This window comes from Oryx dammah, unplaced genomic scaffold, assembly GCF_014754425.2.
Source record: "Oryx dammah isolate SB20612 unplaced genomic scaffold, SCBI_Odam_1.1 HiC_scaffold_5, whole genome shotgun sequence".
In the NCBI taxonomy this organism is placed as follows: domain Eukaryota; kingdom Metazoa; phylum Chordata; class Mammalia; order Artiodactyla; family Bovidae; genus Oryx; species Oryx dammah.
In genome coordinates, this window is record NW_024070189.1 from 105,885,642 (window position 1) to 105,906,057 (window position 20,416).

Consider the following 20,416-nt stretch of genomic DNA (forward strand, 5'->3'; position numbering starts at 1 on the left):
TTTACTGCATTTGTATAAAAACAAGTACTATTTGAATAAAGACTCGATTTTTTCTTCTGCTTTTAAAACATTTTCATTGGCCTAGTAAGAAGTTACTGTACCAGATGTTTGAGCTGTCGATGGTGTCTCATTTTGTAGCCTTTTGGCACCGCCTGTTTCTCTTCAGCAGTTAGGTTGCCAACAGGTATCGGCACCGTAGTTTCTCTTGACCCAACAGACTGTCTCTGATTGCTCCTGTTTCTTCCCCCTAGCCTCCCACTTCCGTTGCCTACTAGGTATAATACTAGACTGTAATTGTCCGATTTAATTTTACCTAACACGTAAAATTTTAAACGTAAAACTTGCAGGCCAGGCTCCCCGTGGTTTTTTTTTTTTTTTTTACTAAAGCGTCATCCTTTGCAGTTCTGTGCCCACCCCCTCCCGCAGGAGACTTCATATACTTTTCCTCATGTCGGCATTTTTTCTTTTAGTAGGTGTAACTTCTGAAATACTTTCATATAAGGGCAGATTGATACTCGATTCAGAATAGCGCATGAGGAAACCTTCAGCTCGAGTACGATTCTTACCAACTGTGAGGCTGAATGTGAGGAGTGAGGTCGAAGAAAAACCGATGATACTGAAAAAGTATGGCTACTGTTGAGCTTATCAAACTCGCATTTAAGAAGCGGTAGGAAAATGGTGAATCACTGTGGTGCCAGACCAGCATCTGGGTCTGGCGGGTTGCGCCGCGCCTACTGCCCCTCTTTCCGCGGCGGACCCGGAAGGGCCTGTTCGCGTGAGGCGGCGTTTAGAGCCAGCTTCTGTCGGTCACTCTCAGCTGAGAGTTGAGGGCTGAAGCCCGCCCAGCTGCTTCCCCCCGCCTGAGTTGAGAGTTCCTTTTAAACTCCGCAAGGGAACAGCCCAGCGCGCCTCTAGTGTGCGCGGCCCCGCCCCTCGGGCGGCCCGCTCTCCCTTCTCTAATTGGCCGCAGTGTCTGTTCATCAGCTGTGACGGCAGGGTCGGCTGCCGGAGCCCCGCCCTCTTCCGAGAGCTCCGAAAACAATTTTAAGATGGCGGCGGCGGCGGCGCGGAAAACAATGGGGCCGGGCCGGCGGGGACAGGCCGAGGCCTGAGGTGGGCAGCGAGCGCCTGCCCGGGTGGGGCCGAGCGGGGCCAGAGGAAGACCCCCCCGCCGCGCGCGAGCCCGCTCCGCAGCTCGCGGGACCATGGCGCGGCAGTGAGGCAGCCGGGCAGCCGGCGGGGAGCGGGGCGTGCAGTGGCAGCCGGCCCGAGAGGCCCGCCTCGGGCCTGGCCTGTGCAGCCCGCGGCCCATGGTGCTGCCTACCTGCCCCATGGCGGAGTTCGCGCCGCCGCGGCACAGCGCGGTCATGGAGCGCCTCCGCCGGCGCATCGAGCTGTGCCGGCGCCACCACAGCACCTGCGAGGCCCGCTATGAGGCCGTATCGCCCGAGCGCCTGGAGCTCGAGCGCCAGCACACCTTCGCCCTTCACCAGCGCTGCATCCAGGCCAAGGCCAAGCGCGCCGGCAAGCACCGGCAGCCGCCCGCCCCGGCCCCGGCGCCGGCCCCGGCGCCGGCGGCGGCGCCCCGCCTCGATGCTGCCGACGGCCCTGAGCACGGCCTCCCGGTCGCGGTGAGTAGGACCCGGGGAGCAGCCCGGTCTCCAGATGCTGCCCCTGACGCCGCCCGGGGCCCTGTGAGACTGCCTCAGTGCCCGCGGCGCCTCGCGTCTCGCCGCGGGGAGGCTAACATGGCTGGGACGCAGCGGTTGTCATCTGCGGGAAATGGCACTGTTGGCCTGGCCTCGGCCAACAGGATCCCGAGGACCGACCGCAAGGCCCCGGCAGGGAAGGCTGCTGACCGGGCGGTGAAGCAGTCTTCTTCCAGACTTGATTTCGAAATTCTGAGAACTCTGTTTTGGAACAGACTGGCATTAAAGTTGCCTGTGATAATGGCTTCATTTATTCTGCAGCTGTTCTTTGAGTCCTTGCTCTTTGCAGGGTCAGGGCTTAAATATGAAAATAAGACGGACTTCAGTTGACCAAATGAAACTGTTCTGAATGGAAAGTCGAGAATCTTTGGAAATCTTCGTAAAGGCATAGTGCTGCTCATTGAGATGTACAAAAGTATTCTTTGTTTAGGCAACTCTGGAATTTGTGATTACAGCAGTATTGTTGGCAGTCCCAGTTTTAATTAGAAGCCTGTTTAAAACCTCTGATGATATTAGAGTTTGTTGGTAAATTATTACACCGTCTTGGGCTCTCAGTAGTGCTAGGGAAGTTTGTTGGTTAGAGGTTTTCCTTCCTGAAACTACGTATAAGGTTCGTTGCTATTGTTTTCTCGGTAATTTAAAGTTTAGAACAAATACTACCAATTTAATTTATGTGTATTTTTATAATTCACGCCTTTATTAGGTCTCACCGGGCTGTTGGCAGTACTCTTCCCTAATTAGTATTCGGGTATTTAGTCTCTAACCCTTTAAATGCTATGACCCTCACAGGCCCTATGCCCAGTTTGTATTATTTTTCTTATTCTCTCCCACATCAGTCTGGACTGCTGGACATCTCATTGCTTATTGTTATCAATTCTTCTATAGTCAGGATTTCTCATCCTCACTTTTCTTCTCTGTAAATTGAAGATGTGTTTGACTTCCTCTGGGATTCTTATAAGATTCAAAAGAAATGAGTGTCCAGGTGAAAGTACTTCATAAATGGAAAGGCTGACTGTAAGACCCACCTCGTCACCTCTCAGAATCCTGACATCCTTGAGGTCCAGTTCATCTTCCTCTTTAAAACCAGTTTTTATCCTGCTCCACAGCAATTAGAATCTCCTTTGTCAGAACATTAAAGAAATGCATTGTCTGTGCTATTTTGAATATTTTAAGCACATCCTTGCATGCTACCTTAGAAGTGTCTTGAAAACTAGACACTGTAAGCCCTAGGAGACAGGGAGGGGTGCAGCTCAAAGGAAAGACTTCAGGTTTGGGGTGGTCATTCCATTTAAGTAAATAGTGAAAGCCCATTAAAAAAAAAATCTGTTTTACACACAAATAATTGCCTTGAACACCCGCTAGAATATATATTATTAGTGATTCAGTTTGTTTAAGGAGAGTTAAGAATTTAGATCCTCTATGATATTTTTAGCCCTAAACTACTAGAGAGAAGCTGGACATGCTGTTTGAAGAGAAGTGAGTTCTGAGTGTGTTAGAACTTGAGCCTGGCCTGTTAGTCACTCCTTTGGGTGATCAGGTGTGTCCTGTTATGTTGGTGTCTTATCACATTAAACCTTGACCCATGGGTTTCGTGAGTTAAACTTTAGAATAGAATTGCTCTACTGCCTCCCTGCTAGGAAGAGGGACCCTGTTAACGCCAGTCTCCACAGGATTCTAGGTGAGCGCTTGGGCTCTGGAGTGAAGTTTTAGGAATGGAAGATGAGTGTTTAGTAGAACGCATTTTAGTGGCTTCTTCAGTTCAGAGAGGGGGAGAGTTCTTGCCTCTTGGCCTTGAGAGAAAGCGCAGCTTTGCCCAGAGAGATGGAGGGGAGAAAGTGATTATTATTTTTGACAATTCTGTATATGTATTTGATCTAATTAATATTCCGTAGTGAAAGTTGTTTCCGGCTCTTTGCGACTTCATGGACTGTACAGTCCATAGCATTCTCCAGGCCAGAATACTGGAGTAGGTAGCCTTTCCCTTCTCCAAGCGATCTTCCCAACCCAGGGATCGAACCCAGGTCTCTCACATTGCAGGTGAATTCTTTACCAGCTGAGCCACCAGGGAAGCCCAATACTCCTTACATAAGGAATATTATTCTTATTTTTTCCAAAAGTCCTGTAGTACTCTTAGGCATCCATTTCCTAGCAAAGTTACCATCAGCAAACCGTTTGTACAAATGAAAATGGATCAAATCAAATTTACTAGTAGAGTTCACTCTCTGCTTATTTTTTCCCGCTTCTTAGGATATTCCATTACAGCAAAATCGTGACCAATATCTATTTACGGTAGATACGGTTACAGATGAATCAGAAACTGTGCTTCAGACTTTTTCTACTCTAGTTGTCAAGGAATGACCTTATTAGGTTTTCTTTGTACTGTGTGTGCTCATTGAAAACCAAATAGTAATTTTCTAGTGACAGGATTGACTTCTTTTTATTAGGGATGCCAAATAATAGAGAATTACCACTCACTTAATACAAACGTTAATTTTGTCATGAAAATAGCCTTCTACAATAGCTTGAACATTTTTTTTGGTAAAATGTTATAAAGGTTTATGCCTGAACCCCTGAGACAGCGTTGTCATACTTTTGCTGCTTACTTCTTAAGTTGTAATAGTTTACCAAGAAATTTGACAGTTCCATGTCAGCCATTCATGGAAGTTGCCTTTCCTGCTTAGTTTAGAAAATTATATTGTTTGTTAGGAAAGAATTACTAATACATCGTTGATTGTTTAGGAAATATTACTTGTCCTTGTCGCTCTCTTTTTAACTTTTATCTATACGTAACTAAACAAGTAGTGCAAAGACCGTCTGCTTACCTTTACTTAGATTCTGCCCATTATTGTCATCGTTCCTTATTTGCTTTATCGTGTCACACATACTCTTTCTCTCCTCTCTACCTTTCTTTCTCTCTGAAAGTTCTGTTCTCTGAACCATCTGTGAGGATACTGCACACCTCTCTACCCCAACACGTACCTTCTAAGAGTTAAAGATGTGCAGAATTTTAATAATTATTTTGTAGACTGAGCCTGTGTAAGAATTATATAAATAAATTATTTTCAGAGAGTAGGTATTTCTGAACATGAAACAGACATTGTGGGATAATTTTAGAGAAAAGATGAGTAATGTGGCTTTAGGATTGCATTTCTTCCTATTAACATTCATGACCTTGTCCTAGCATCTTTCCTTTTTTATCAGTATTCCCCTTTCCACTGGGTCCTTGCCTTTAGCTTGAAACATGAACAGATATTCTCCTTTCTTTTGTCTTTTCTCACCCTCAAAATAGTGTCCTAGCTCCTTCCTTCCCTTTGCCCTTTCCGCCGCACTTCCCATTTGTTCATTTCCCCATTGTAATCTGCCTTCTGCCTCTTCTACTTTTCCGAAGCTGCCCCCTTAAAGGACACCAAAGATGGACTTGCCAAACGCAGTGGCTTCTTAGTCATCATTCTTTTTGACTTCCTCCTTCCTAAGACTCTTCTGTTAGCTTCTACTCTCTTCTGATTTTCTTTCCAGCTTTCTGACTTTTCCTCCTGCTTTCCTTTATTAATTCATACAAAAAATATTTGCGTGCCCACTGTAGGTCAGAACATTTTTTGGTTGCTAGGTATACAGCAGTGAACAAGACAGATTGAAACTCTGCTCTCATGGAGAGAGATCAGTAATTTTTAAAACTAACTTTAAGTTATAATAAATGCTAAGAAAAAATGTAAAGTGATGTGATACTGAGTGATTTATAGTAGCAGTTTTAGATATGATAGTAGCAGCTCTGTCTTAATTTGGGCTGAATGACAGGAGGTTATGAGTCAGCTGAAAGTTTCAGAAAAGAACATTCCAGTTAGAACTACCACCAGAAAGTTTCTGAGGCAAGAACCTACTGAGCTTGCGTGAAGGACAGAAAGGAGGGACAGTATGGGCAGAGTAGCAGGCAGTCAGCTGGTGTGAGAGCTGGGCAAGCGAGGGTCAGATCAAGTGCAGGATTTGAAGAAAAAACATCACATGATCTAACAGTTTTTAAAGGCCATTCTGATGCTGGATGGCGGGTATCTGGGATTGGTCTGAGCATGAATGGATGCAGTTCAGGCTTTTGCAGTGGTCTAGGCTGGAACTGTTTGTGGTAGTGCAGATGGAGAAGAGTTGAATTCTGGATAGCTTCTGAAGGCAGAGGGGACAGAGGGTGGTGATGGACAAAATGGAAGGAGTTGAAGGGAATTCCAAGTTTTTTGGCTTGAGAAATGTTCTTTGGACACTTTTAAAATATTCATGTTCCCTAGTTTTTTCCACTCAATTTTCTCTTCCAGGGTTAATGCCATTGATTCTTTCATGCGTCTCTCACCTGTAATGGATTCTTCACCTCTCTACCCAGGGTCAAATGCAGCTGTGTGCTGCACATTTCCACTTAGATTCCCACGTTATCCAAAAGGGACTCTCCGCTTTTCTTGCCCGTCTTAGATTTCTTCAGAGTCTTTTCCCTTGTCCAGTCAACCAAAGGAGGAGCTTGGGAATTCTCCAGCCCTTTTCTTCATTTCCATCTTTTTGTTTTGGCTGTGTCCTGCACCATGTGAGATCTTAGTTCCGCAACCAGTGATGGAACCCATGCATTGGGAGCACGGAGTCTTAACCACTGTATCATCAGGGTAGTCCCTATTTCCATCTTTAAGTTGGTCATTTGTTCACCCAACATTGAACTCCTGCTGGGAACCAGGAATTGTGGTGCCAGACCTATGTCATGTAGTCATTGCAAAGCCCTGTTGAAGGCTGTAAAATCTATGGGAATACTAGGAAAGGGATGCCCCGTGGGTGAAGTTTGCAAAGTGTTACAGACTTTTAAAGTGGGTCTTAATATTTTGCCAGATGTTTTCCCAAAGGGTGTTACATGAAGCACTAATTTCATGGGCTATTAAAAGAGTTCTAGAGTTGCACAGATTTGGGTGATACTGGAATAAACAAGTTGAAACAGTTTATTTAGGAGGTTTCCAAACATTTAATAGCCTGATATGCATGTGGGCTTGCGCTCATAAGAGCAGGGAACATCTAATAGGATTTTGATCCTTTTGGAAAACTAAGCAAAAGCACAAAACTGGGACAGTGACTAATTCTTTGAATTTAAGACTTTAAGTGCCAGAGACTGGAAGATGAAACTGGAAAGGTAGGGGTCGTATCACCAAAAGCTTTATGTTTGATACTAGGTGTTTGGACTAAATAATTCTGAAACATTGTGAACCTCCTTGACAGATTTTTGTTGGCATTTTAAGCTTATCAGAATTACAATGGGTTTGTCGTGTTGATCAGTAGTATACTAAATTACCATAACTCAGTTTAAATGAAATATATGAACTAAGAACATTTATGTAACACATGAAGTACTACGTATGTTTAATGTGAATCAGCTGTTTTAAAAAGAGTAAAGGGCAAAAATGCTATTTATAGTGGCAGAGGATATAACTTCCAGAGAATCATAAATGTTAACATTTTAAAATAAAATGATTACATCACTTTTTAAAAATGTCTAGTGGAATCTGAAAACTTTAGTGGTGTGCTTTTGTCAGCCACTTAAAGAATGCTTTTCTATGACAGAAATTTTATTTTTCCCTTAGTTGATTTTTCTTGGCTGCACTGGGTCTTTCTGGCTGCACGTGGGCTTTCTCTAGTGGTGGTGTGCAGGCTCCCCCCACTGCGGTGGCTTCTCGCTGTGGAGCACAGGCCAGGGTGAGCAGGCTCAATAGTTATGGTGCGTGGGCCCAAGGGCTCTGAGACATGTGGGATCTTCCCGGACAAGGGATCAAACCTGTGTCCCCTGCATTGGCAGGTGGATTCTTAACCACTGGACCACCGAGGAAGTCCCAGACATTTTTTCTCTTGAAACTTGCATTTCTTTTTTCCTTTCTTTTTCTTTGTTGATTTACAGTGTTGTGCTAGTTTCAGACACATGGCAGAGTGATTCAGCCATACACACATATATATCTATTTTTTCTCGGATTCTCTTTTCATTATAGGTTATTAAAACTATGCAGTGAATTCCCTTTCTGCTCTTATTAAAGTCAATTTATAGGGAATTCCCTGGTGGTCTAGTGATTGGGACTCTGCTGTTTCACTTCAGAGGACCCAGGTTCAATCCCTGGTAGAGGAAAAAATCCCACAAACCCCATGGTGTGGCCAAAAAAAAAGTTGATTGATACAAAAGAATATATGTAGCATTTATAAGATTCTATGTGTTATATATTTTTGATATGTTAATAAGTTATTATAGTAAATTAGCATACAACAAACAACATGCATTATAAATTTTTATAAATAACTTATGCAAAAAAGTACAGGTTTATTATACTTACCTGGCAGGGGCGGTAATGGTGATCACCAAGGTGGTTTTCCCAGGTCAGTCCTTCACACTCCACATGAGCTGAGTCCTGCAATTCCCCAGACGTGGAAAGTTCGCCTGCATAATTTGTGGTAGTAGGTAGTGTTCATGTTTTCCCCTGAAGGAAAAAAATATTACAGGTTTATTAGACTTGCCTCTCAGTGAGATGGAGGAGGCTTTTCCACCTAAATTTGTTCACATAACTGTGGCTGAATATTACTTATTGACAAAAAGACAGTTTTTAATTCTATTCCTATTTTTTTGTCTTTACAAATTTAAGTTCCAGAAATCCTTGTTTGCCTAAGCATAAAAGAAAAGAAATTTAATTTTAGTAATGTTCAAGTTTTTGAAATTTGAGTTGTATGCCTGAAATCACAGTGACATGTATCATCAAAAATTAATTTGTTAATTAGATGACAGCTTGGTTAGGTACACTGCCAATTTTAATGAAAGCAGAAAATTAGAGACCATCTGACTTGTAGAAGGATAATCTCATCATCAGTCATTGAGTTTCTCACTAAAAAATGTTACAGAGGCTTTACCAAATCTTATCAATTGATTGTCTATTATACCTGTTATTCTTTCATTTAGAAGGACCTTGTGTAACCTAATATACTCAAAATTGATTGGGAAAATAACATTATTCACTTCAGTGCACCTTTGCCAGTAGTTTTTGATAAATACTTTTATCCACTTCAGGTATGTTTTCATCAAAACCTTAGAACTGGGACTGTAGCTTGTTTAGTTTGCACAGTGTCTACCAGGTAACCCAGTTGGCAAAATCAGTCTCATTGTCCAGTTAATCAGCTTTCTGTCAGAAAAGGTCTGACTTCGTTTTTCAAATGCACATAATACTGTACATCCCATGAGTGCCGTCTCACTTCTGAACTCTGAGGGAGAGAGCTGAGCAGTGCGGAGCCTTGCCATGAGTTGTGCTGTCCCAGCAGTTGCTGGGCATTGCCTGCCTGTGTCTTACATTAACCATTCCTTAGAAGCGCTGTATGTTATTGGTGAGTTGAGGATGGAAGAATGATGTTTCTATGATGAAAAATATCAGCACTCTGGCTGCCCACTCTGTCCAGTCTAATTCAGAGCGTCCCAACTCACAGGCTAAACTTTGGCAAGTTAAGTACTCAAGGCCCTTAAGTTAGTGAAGAACGACTGTGCCTAGCAGAGCAGTGTACGACACTGTGGTATTCAGTGAACTTTGGAGTAGCATCGGCATTGCTGGCCTGGTGGAGCAGCCTGTCATTGAGGCGTTACAGCAATTGGCACCATGGGAATGAAGCCCGTATCCAGCACTCCAAGATCCCTAAAATGCTTTGGATGCAGGTCTTGTAGAATAGCCTGATTTCTCCAGATGTCTTCACGTGTATGCCCTTCCTCAGTGCCATAGCGCCTGACACTTGCTCACCATTCAGAACTCTGCTCGCGTGTCATCTCCTCTAGGACGTCTTCTCTGAGTCCTTTCTCTAGCCGGGCTGGGTGCTTAACCTCTGCCAGAACAACCTCACTGTACTGTAATTGGTGTGCTTGCTGCTCTCCATTAGACTGTGAGCAACCTGAGAGCAAGGCCAATAACGTAGCACATACCTGCTACATATTTGGCAGGCAGCAAGCATCTGCTGAATAAATGTTAATGGTGTTGTGGAAGGAGCTGTGAATTAGAAGTCAGAAGCTGTATGTTTTTAGGCGGGAGTCATTTCAGAGCTGGGCCTAACAGAGGTGACAGTAGACCCTGATTGACACCGCCGCGTTCACTGTGGCCTTGTTCACAATAGCCGAGAGGTGGAAGCAGCCTTAGGTTTCCATCAGCAGATGAATGGATGAAGAGAATGTGATGAATACATCCAGTGGACTGTTATTCAGCCTTAAAAAAAAGGGGGGAACCCTTGGCATATGTTGAAACGGATGAATCTTAGGGACATTGTGCTAAATGAAATAAACCAGTTTCTGGAAGACAGACACTGCCTGATTCCGTTTATCTGAGATATCTAAAACAGTTGAACTCTTAGAAAGTATAAAATGGCAGTTGCCAGGGGCTGGAGGGAAGGGGAGAAGAACTGAATGGATGCACAGGTTCCGTTTTGCAAGATGAAGCGCACTAGAGATTTGTTGCATAGCAGTGTGCACACAGGTAACACTGTACTGTGCACATAAAAGAGCTCAAGATGGAAACTTCTATGATAAGGGGTTTTGACCACCTTTTTTTTTTTAACTATACTTGAATTGCAGTGTTGCATTACTTGTTGCTGTAAAGCAAGGTGACTCAGTTTTACATACACACACTTTTTCATATTCTTTTCCATTATGGTTTATCACAGGATATAGAATGCAGCTACCTGTGCTATATAGTAGGACCCTGTTTATCCATGCTGTGTGTTACCGGTTTGCATCTGCTAATCCCAAACTCCCAGTCCAGCCCTCTCCCGTTCCTCACTGCCTTGGGAACCACCAGTCTATTGTCTGTGTCCCTGATTCTATTTTCATTTCATAGATAGGTTCATTTGTGACCACGGTATTTAAAAAGTTATCTACAAGACAAAAACTGTAATTTTCCAAGTCATATGGCTGGAAAATTTTTAGCAGTTATAAGGGTTTTATGTATTCTTTTATTGACCACGCCATGTGGCATGTGGGGTCTTAGCTCTTTGGCCGGGGATGAACCTGAGCCTCCTGCATTGGGCGTGTGGAGTCCTAACCACTGGACAGGCAGGTGGACTGGATCCCGCAGCTCCAGCTAAGAGCCTTCACGCCACAACGAAGGCCTGGTGCAGCCGAGAGAAAGAATAAGGCTTGTCAATGGTGCTAGAAAGACCAGAGTCATTTTAAAGTGTTATAAACACTAACAAAGAAAGATATGATAGATGCTGTGATTTTCTGCCTAAATATAGTACAAGGAAGAACCTCATATGTATATATCTGTAGTCCTATATAGTATCTTTATTACCATATATGAATAAAGTCTGTTAATCTAAACAAAAATAAAGGTTGATGCTGCTGATGAGCACAATGCATGCAGGCGAGATAAAGCTGTTTATGGGCCAGGAGTCAAAAAACCTGCATGCAGTGAAAATTTTGGCCTAAAGTAATCTTGTGACAGCTAACGCTGTAAAGAACAGTATTGCATAGGAACCTAGAATGTTAGGTCCATGAATCGAGGTAAAATTGGACATGGTCAAGCAGGAGATGGCAAGAATGAACATCAGCATTTTAGGAATCAGTGAACTAAAATGGACGAGAACAGACAAATTTAATTCAGGTGGCCAGTATATCTACTACTGTGGGCAGGAATCCCTTAGAAGAAATGGAGTAGTCCTCATAATCAACAAAAGAGTCCAAAATGCAGTAGTTGGGTGCAATCTCAAAAACAACAAAATAATCTTGGTTTGTTTGCAAGGCAAACCATTCAACATCACAGTTATCCATCCCCAACCACTAATGCCAAAGAAGCTGAAGTTGAAAGGGTTCTGTGAAGACCTATTAGACCTTACAGAGCTATAAGACCTATAGACCTTATCAGTTCAGTTCAGTTCAGTCGCTCAGTTGTGTCCGACTCTTTGCGACCCCATGAATCACAGCACGCCAGGTGTCCTTGTCCATCACCAACTCCTGGAGTTCACTCAAACTCACGTCATCGAGTCAGTGATGCCATCCAGCCATCTCTCTGTCATCCCCTTCTCCTCCTGCCCCCAATCCCTCGGAGTTTCAGTTTTAGCATCATTCCTTTCAAAAGAACACCCAGGACTGATCTCCTTTAGAATGGACTGGTTGGATCTTCTTGCAGTCCAAGGGACTCTCAAGAGTCTTCTCCAACACCACAGTTCACAAAGCATCAATTCTTTGGCACTCAGCTTTCTTCACAGTCCAACTCTCACATCCATACATGATGACTGGAAAAACCATAGCCTTGACTAGACGGACCTTTGTTGGCAAAGTAATGTCTCTGCTTTTGAATATGCTATCTATAGACCTTACAGAACACCCAAAAAAGACATCCTTTTCATCATAGGAGATTAGAATGCAAAAGTAGGAAGTCAAGAGTTACCTGAAGTAATAGGCACGTTTGGCCTTGGAGTACAAAATGAAGCAGGGCAAAGGCTCACAGAATTTTGCCAAGAGAACTCACTGGTCATAGGAAACACCTTCTTCCAACAACACAAGAGACAGCTCTATTCATGGACATCACCCCATGGTCAATACTGAAATCAGATTGATTATATTATTTGCAGCCAGAGATGGAGAAGCTCTATACAGTCAGCAAAAACAAGACTTGAAGCTGACTGTAGCTCAGATCATGAACTTCTTACTGCCAAATTCAGACTTAAATTGAAGTAAGTAGGGAAAACCAGTAGGCCATTCAGGTATGACCTAAATGAAATCCCTTATGATTATTTAGTGGAAGTGACAAATAGATTCAAGAGATTAGATCTGATAGAGTGCCTGAAGAACTATGGACAGAGGTAAGTAACACTGTACAGGAGGCGGTGACTGAAACCATCCCAAAGAAAAGTGCAAGAAGGCAAAATGGTTGTCTGAGAAGGCCTTACAAATAGCTGAGAAAAGAAGAGAGGAGAAAGGAGAAGTAATACACAACTGAATGTAGAGTTCCAGAGAACAGAAAGGCGAGATAAGAAAGCCTTATGTGACCAGTGCAAAGAAATAGAGGAAAACAATAGAATGAGAAAGACTAGAGATCATGTCAAGAAAATGGGAGATACTGAAGGAACATACCATGCAAGGATGGGCACAATAAAGGACAGAAATGGCAAAGACCTAACAGAAGCAGAAGAGATTAAGAAAAGGTGGCAAGAATACACAGAAGAACTGTACAAAAAAGATCTTAAGGAGCTGGATAACCATGATGGTGTGGTCACTCAACTAGCGCTGGACATCCTGGAGTGTAAAGTTAAGTAGGCCTTAGGTAGCATTACTATACAAACAAAGGTAGCAGAGATGATGGAATTCCAGCTGAGCTATTTCAGTTCCCAAAAGGCCTTCTCAGACACGCGTTTTGCTTTCTTGCACTTTTCTTTGGGATAGTTAAAGTGCTACAGTCAACATGAACAGCAAATTTGGAAAACTCAAGCAGTGGCCACAGGACTGGAAAAGGTCAGTTTTCATTCCAATCCCAAAGAAGGGCAATGCCAAAGACTGTTCAAGCTACCATACAATTGTGCTCATTTCACATGCCAGCAAGGTAATGCTCAAAATCCTTCAAGCTAGGCTTCAGCAGTACCTGAACTGAGAAATTCCAGATGTACAAGCTGTATTTAGAAAAGGCAGAGGAACCAGAGATCAAATTGCCAACATCTGTTGGATCATAGAAAAAGCAAAGGAATTCCAGAAAAACATCTACTTCTGCTTCATTGACTTTGCTAAAGCATTTAACTATGTGGGTCATAACAAACTGTGGGAAATTCTTAAAGAGATGGGAATACCAGACCACCTGACCTGTCTCCTGAGAAACCTGTATGCGGATCAAGAAGCAGCAATTAGAACTGGCCGAAGAACAGCAGGCTGGTTCAAAATTGAGAAAGGAGTTCATCAAGTGTGTATATTGTCACCCTGCTTATTTAACTTCTGTGCAGAGTATATTGTGCAAAATCTGGGCTGAATGAATTACAAGGTGGAATCAAGATTGCCAGGAGAAATATCAGCAACCTCAGATATGCAGATGATATCAATATAATGGCAGAAAGTAAAGAGGAATGAAAGAGCCTCTTGATGAGGTGAAAGAGGAGAGTGAAAAAGATGGCTTAAAACTCAGCATTCAAAAAACTAATATCATGGCAGCTGGTCCCATCACTGCATGGTAAATAGATGGGGAAAAAGTGGAAACAGTGACAGATTTTCTTTTCTTGGATTCCAAAATCATTGCAGACACTGACTGCAGCCATGAAATTAAAAAAAAACACCACCACTTGTTCCATGGAAGGAAAGCTATGACAAACTAGACAGAATGTTAAAAAGCAGAGACGTCACTTTGCCAGCAGAAGTCAGTATAGTCAAAGCTGTGAGTTTCCAGCAGTCTTTTGTGGATGTGAGAGTTGGACCATAAGTATTATAAGCGCCAAAGCAGTGATAATTGTGGTACTAGCGAAGACTCTTGAGAGGCTCTTGCACAGCAAGGAGATCAAACCAGTCAGTCCTAAAGGAAATCAGTCTTCAATATTCATTGGACAGACTGATGCTGAAGCTTCAATGCTTTGGCCACCTGATGCAAAGAGCCAACTTACTGAGAAAGACCCTGATACTGGGAAAGATTGAGGGCCGGAGGAGAAGGGAGAGACAGAGAAATGAGATGGTCGGATGGCATCACTGACTCAATGGACAGGAGTTTGAGCAAACTCCAGGAGTTAGTGAAGGACAGGGGAGCGTGGTGTGCGGCAGCCCGTGGAGTGGCAAAGAGTCAGAGATGACGTAGCAACTGAACAACAACAAATTGCGTGATTTTAGGCATGGTGCTTACTTTCTGCTCCAACTTTTTTACCTTTCAAAGGTATTAAGGAAATGCTCTAAGAGACCAAAAATAGTAAACTAAGTAGAAAAATTTTACTTCAGTCTAGCACAGTCTGGCTCCAAGGCATGGATGTGGGTGGTTCAGGGGAGGAAAATTTGGATGATCTTTTTAAAACCAGAAGACCACAAACCATCTTCTCCCTCATTGGGAAAGCAGAGTCTCTGAGTGTTGCTGATTGGCTAATGATACCACGGCCTTTCCACTACTGAAGCCGGAAGACTGGCTGGAGATGGTCTGCTGTGTAAGGGGCCTCTGTCTCGGGGCTCCGCCCTCAGCCACCTCCGCTGCTTATACAGAAGGTGCCTGCTTTGGCATCATGGCATCCAATCAGGTCTGCTCTGATACAGGTGACCTAGCTGGTCATGTCAAGAGAACTTTGAAAGAACGAGACTCTTTTAAACTTATTGTCATTTAGTCCTCGTAGGAGTCTCATAGGATAGATATTATATCCAGTTTTATGTGTCAGGAAGCTTAAGACTCATAGATTAACTTGCCAAGATTGCCAGCTCAGTGGTAGGACCAGAAATTCAGACCAAACTCCAGTACCAAAACTCTGTATCCTTCTACTGTGCCTTTTGGCTTCTGCAGATGAGATCCTGCATGAGAAAGAGTTTCATAAAAATTAGATGTTTTTTTAGAAACAAATTGGTTAATATGTTATTTAGTGTAGAACAATGATTTTTCAAAGATACTCTGTGGCAGAGGGTCATGTATATCAGAATTACAGTGGTCCCTACCTAACTCCACTTTTGCTTTCGACTGAGTTACCTGAGGTCAACTGTTGTCTGAAAATATTAAATGGAAAATTCTAGAAATAAGTCATAAGTTTTCAGTCATGTGCCATTCTGAGCAGTGTGTGAAATCTTGTGCTGTCTCGCTCTGTCTGCCTGGGGGTGTGAATCATCCCTTTGCCTCACATACCTATGCTGTGTATAGACACACCCTGTAGTCAGTTAGCCATCTGGGTTGTCAGATTGATGGTCCTGGTATTTAAGTGCACGTGTTCATCTGACTCTCATTTTACTTAACAGTGGTCCCAAAACGGAAGAGTAGTGATGCAGGGAATCCAGAGCTGCCAGAGAGAAGGTGTGAAGGGCTTCCTCCAGTGAGACGGCCCATCCACCGGGGGTGAGCCCCACGCAGCACTCGGGGCGTGCTTACCTGTGTGTCTTTTGTGTCTGCAGACACCCTCCCTCTTCCACCTCTCCCGTGACTTCCCTCCCTCATCGCTGCTAAAGTGAGTCTCTCTTCCTGATGGGAGCGTGACACACCCCTTAGTTGTGTGGGGACAGCTTACATGTCTGGCTTCGGTTTTTCATTCCTCGGGTCGTATTACGCACCTGCAGCGTTGCCACAGCTTCAGAACAGGCAGAGTATACATCCCATTCCTGAATTCGGAGCTTGGACTTAGGAATTACTTTGGCCAATGAGATGTTATGAAACCGTAAATTTTTTTTTTAATTCAGAAAACAAAAGCTGAGAAATATTATAAAATGTGAAATGTATGTGTGAATTATACATATGAAGTATGAGTAATTTTCCCAAAATGTAAAGAAAAAAAGAGAGAAAAAGCTAAAAATAGAGAAGAAAATTTGAGGACGACTGTAGGAGATTGAACATCAGAAAAATAGAAATGACTGGAAGAAAGACATGATTTAACTTGAGAATTTAAGGGCGTGAGCTGCCAGAGTAAAGGGGCACATTGTGCTCAGCACTGGGGAAGCAAACAGACCCGTGGCAGTCATAGTTTCTCAACACTGAGTTTAAAGAGGACAGACTTCCAGCCTGGGGAGGGTACCAGCTCACATCTCAAGAATCAAAGGTATCTTTGGACTTCTTGGCAGCAACATAGGCATCAAGAAGGCAATAGAACAGTGCTGAAATTCTGAAGTGGAACGACTACCAACCGAGAATGATACAGCTAGCCAAAGTATACAGCAAGAATGATATAGAATAGTCATTTTCAGAAGTCAGAGATTTAAAAAATGTAACTGTCACATACCTTTTCTTAAGTTACTGTAAGAAATACTCCATCAAAATTGAAAGAATAAATCAAGGAAGAGTAAAGCATGAGACGCAGAAAATAAGAGATCCAACAGAAGAGAGTGGCAGGGTTTCACTTGGAGGAAGAAGAGTGACGCCAGCAGGATAGCTCTGCTTCAGATGTGACAGGCCGCTGAGCCCGCGGCTGCAGCGTCAGCACCCAGACCCCCAGCTCCGTGCTGAGGACAGAATGCCGAGGGAGCCTGGCCCGGACCCTCATCGCTGCCTGGCTCACCTTGATCGTGTCTTCTTTCCAAGCTTTGCCGAGGACACTCAGGGAAGTTTTCAACTTTTCCCTGAGAGCAGGGTTAAGCCACATTGGCCTCAGAGGCCGAAGTGCAGGTCAGCCCACGCTCACAGACCAAACTTCTGCTGCATGTCCAGTGCCTGGCCCGCACGCCGCTTGTCTTGCCAGGCTCCCAACTGTGGAAAGCCCTGTGTTTCCCAGGACTGACTTGTGACCTTGCTTGCATCTTCCTCAGAGGGGGCCTTGTCAACGTCCGTGGAAGCGGAAGTCAGCCCATGGCCTGAGACTGCTCTGCTCCCCTCCTTCTGGAGCCTCCGTCCAGTGAGATCAGCGCTGCCCTCTCCTTGCACGGCTGGTGGTCACTGGCCTTCCATTTCCAAGACGAGGTGCTATGTGGCTTGGGGATAGATTACATGAGGGTGGTAGAACTATTATTAAAAGCGATCAACACAAAATCGGTATTTATTATTTGTGGCAAGTGTTGAAGAGAAGAGAAACGGGCTTCTAAGGAGAACTCTGACTTAATGTGCATATGAGTCCCTTGGAGATCCTGTTAAAACGCAGATTCTGAGGCAGAGGAGGAAGCTGGGATTCAGCAGTTTTTAAACCTTCCAGGTGACGCTCATTCTTCTGTGGGACAATACTTTGAGTGCCAGCATTCTAAAGTGCTGGACTCTCTTTTCTTAACTTGAGCAGTTGATACTCAGTGTTCATTTTATTATTACTCTTCATATATGCACATATTGTGATATCTTTCACAACAAAAAGATTTTAATTGCAAAGGAAAAATGTAATAGAAGAAGAATGTTTTGAGCAAAAATCCTGGAGATGTAAACATGTCAAATCGTAAAAGCCTTGACTCCGTTATTAGGGTTCTCCAGAGAAACAGTGCCATTAGGAGACATATACATGGGGGCAGGGAAGGGGTATTGACTGGCTTTATTGTAATGAATTGGCTCACACAGTGACAGAGGCAGACAAGTTCCAAGGTCTGCAGCTGCCAAGCTGCAGACCCAGGAGAACCAGCGCTGTAGCTCCACGGTTCGGTATGCTCGACTCCGTGGAGAGCCAGTGTGTGAGGCCGCAGTGAAGAGGGGCCTCACAATGACAGTAGTCAGTCTGCATAAGAGGTTGTCAGAGGAAAACCAGACAGGTCCCCTAGAGATGAAGAGATGGAATGTCTTATGTGATCGCACATCTCAAGAGACACCTAGAGCACTGGCATAGAGTCCGGCTGACAAATGTGTGGAAAACCACAGAAAAAGAGTATAGCCTTTTACACTGTTGTCCTAAATATTTTATTAGAAAGTCTAGTCATAGGTTGGATCCTGAGATGTCGCTTGAGCATGTGTGCAGTCTGTTCTGTGGAGAGTTAGGAATGCGTGCGTGTTCTGTACCTGTGCAGCCCCAGCCTATAGCAGGGAGCTGTGAAGCTGCAGGTGGGAGTTTGCGGCTCGTTTCCCAGTGTCTCTGTTGTGTCTTCTAGACATAAGCAGGGTTATTATGATGTGAGCTCTGTCGCTCCGTGGTCATTCCACACACACACTCGTCTGCCATTGCTTTTGAGTTGCAATTACTGCTCATCTTCCTCTTGCTGTCTTTACCCTTTCTGAGCCTTAGATTCCTTCCGTGTAAAATGGTGAGAACAAGTGCTTTGCAGAGTTACTCTGCCTAGCGTAGAATATGTACTTAATAAATGATAACTGTTCCTGCCTTAGGAGATTTCTTTTCATATTTATATTTTTTAATTTTCACTTACTCCTGGCTGCGCTGGGTCTTTGTTGCTGTGCTCAGGTTTTCTCTAGCTGCACTGAGAGGGGCTGCTCTCTCGTTGCGGCCTGTGGGCTTCCCAGTGCAGTGGCTGCTTGTGTTGCGGAGCACGGGCTCTAGGGTGCATGGGCTCAGCAGTTACGGCCCTTGGGTTTCAGGGCTCGGCCAGAGTTGTGGCTCACAAACTGAGTTGCTCCATGGCATGTGGGATCTTCCTGGACCAGGGATTAAACCCGCGTCTCCCGCATTGGCACAGGGATTCTTTACCACTGGTCCGCCCCTAGGCCATTGTTTCTTTTACCTGGATCATGGCCTCCTGACCGTTCTTCCTGTTTCCCAATTCCTCCTGTGATCTCTGTCCAGCAGCCAGCACGATTTTGTTCTCCTGCTGGACCCTGCCACAGGTTTTCCATCTCGCCAGCCTTTAACCAGAGCCCTCAGACCCTGTGCAGTGTGGTACCTCTGTCCTTCCTGACCCCTCTCTCTGTCTCCCTGTCCTCCTCGATCCTGTCTGGCACCATCTCTCCGTGCTCCCCATCACCACCACTAGGCACACTCCCACTTGGCCTCTGCATCACTCTTCCAGGAGATGGCACTGCTCACTCACTCATCTCTCCAGATTCTAGTTCAGAATTCTCAGCACTCAGTGAAGCCTTTATTGAGCAGATTTTAAAAAATCATAAGCCCCCACAAAACTCCCTTTCTATGCTTTATTTCCTTGGGAGCACAAGTTGATTAAAATTTCGACTCTAGGAAAGCAAGGGATTTGTCTGTTTTGTTCCCTGCTATATCGCCAAGACCCAGGCAGTGGCTGGCTTGGCAAGCGCTCAGTAGATTCTGGTTGAATACTCTGAATGAGACGAGAAGGAAGTTGGGAGAAACTGAGAAGGGGCAAGGTTGAGCCTTCCTAGCCAGGTAGCTGCCCGTGCAGAGTCATTACAGGGCCTGGTGTGTTGAAGTTCAGCTTGCCTGACACAGGAAGGCAGGCTGTGAGAAGGAGCCTTGTGTGCAGCAAGGGGTCTGCTGGCAGAAAGAGGCAGCAGGTTTAGGAGTCCTCCCTTGTCTTAGTGCTGTCCTGGAAACAGCTTCAGCGCTGGTTTCTAGAGCTGTGCCGTCCAGCTGTGCCTCCATAGCCACCAGCCATGGAGGACTGTTAAGTCTTTGAAGTTTGTCTGGTGGTTTAGTTGGTAAATCGTGTCAGATCCTTGCAACCCCATGGACTGTAGCCCACCAGGCACCTCCGTCCATGGGATTTTCCAGGCAAAAATCATCACTTCAGTTCAGTCGCTTAGTCCTGTCTGACTCTTTGCAACCCCATGGACTGCAGCATGCCAGGCTTCCCTGTTCATCACCAACTCCCAGCGTTTGCTCAAACTTATGTCCATCAAATCGGTGATACCATCCGACCATCTCATCCTCTGTCTTCCCCTTTTCCTCCTGCCTTCAGTCTTTCCCAGCATTGGGGTCTTTTCCAATGAGTCAGCTCTTCACATCAGTTGGCCAAAGTATTGGAATTTCAGCTTCACCATCAGTCTTTCCAATATTCAGGACTGATTTCCTTTAGGATGGACTGGCTGGATCTCCTTGCAGTCCAAGGGACTCAAGAGTCTTCTCCAACACCGCAGTTCAAAAGCATCAATTCTTTGGTACTCAGCTTTCTTTATGGTCCAACTCTCACATCCATACATGACTACTGGAAAAACCATAGCCTTGACTAGATGGACCTTTGTCAGAAAAGTAATGTCTTTGCTTTTTAATATGTTGTC

General features: G+C 44.4%; 1 protein-coding gene and 1 pseudogene across 1 annotated transcript in view; both read left to right on the forward strand.

Annotated features, from left to right (window-relative positions):
* The first annotated feature begins 1,079 nt into the window (after positions 1-1,079).
* MAML1 (mastermind like transcriptional coactivator 1) overlaps positions 1,080-20,416 on the forward strand; it is a 59,228-nt gene continuing 39,891 nt past the window's right edge. Inside the window, exon 1 of the mRNA XM_040241381.1 lies at positions 1,080-1,631. Coding sequence (XP_040097315.1) covers positions 1,311-1,631 — 321 coding nt within the window. The 5' untranslated portion in view covers positions 1,080-1,310. The remainder of the gene's footprint in view (positions 1,632-20,416) is intronic.
* Positions 8,034-8,186, forward strand: LOC120864957 (annotated as a pseudogene).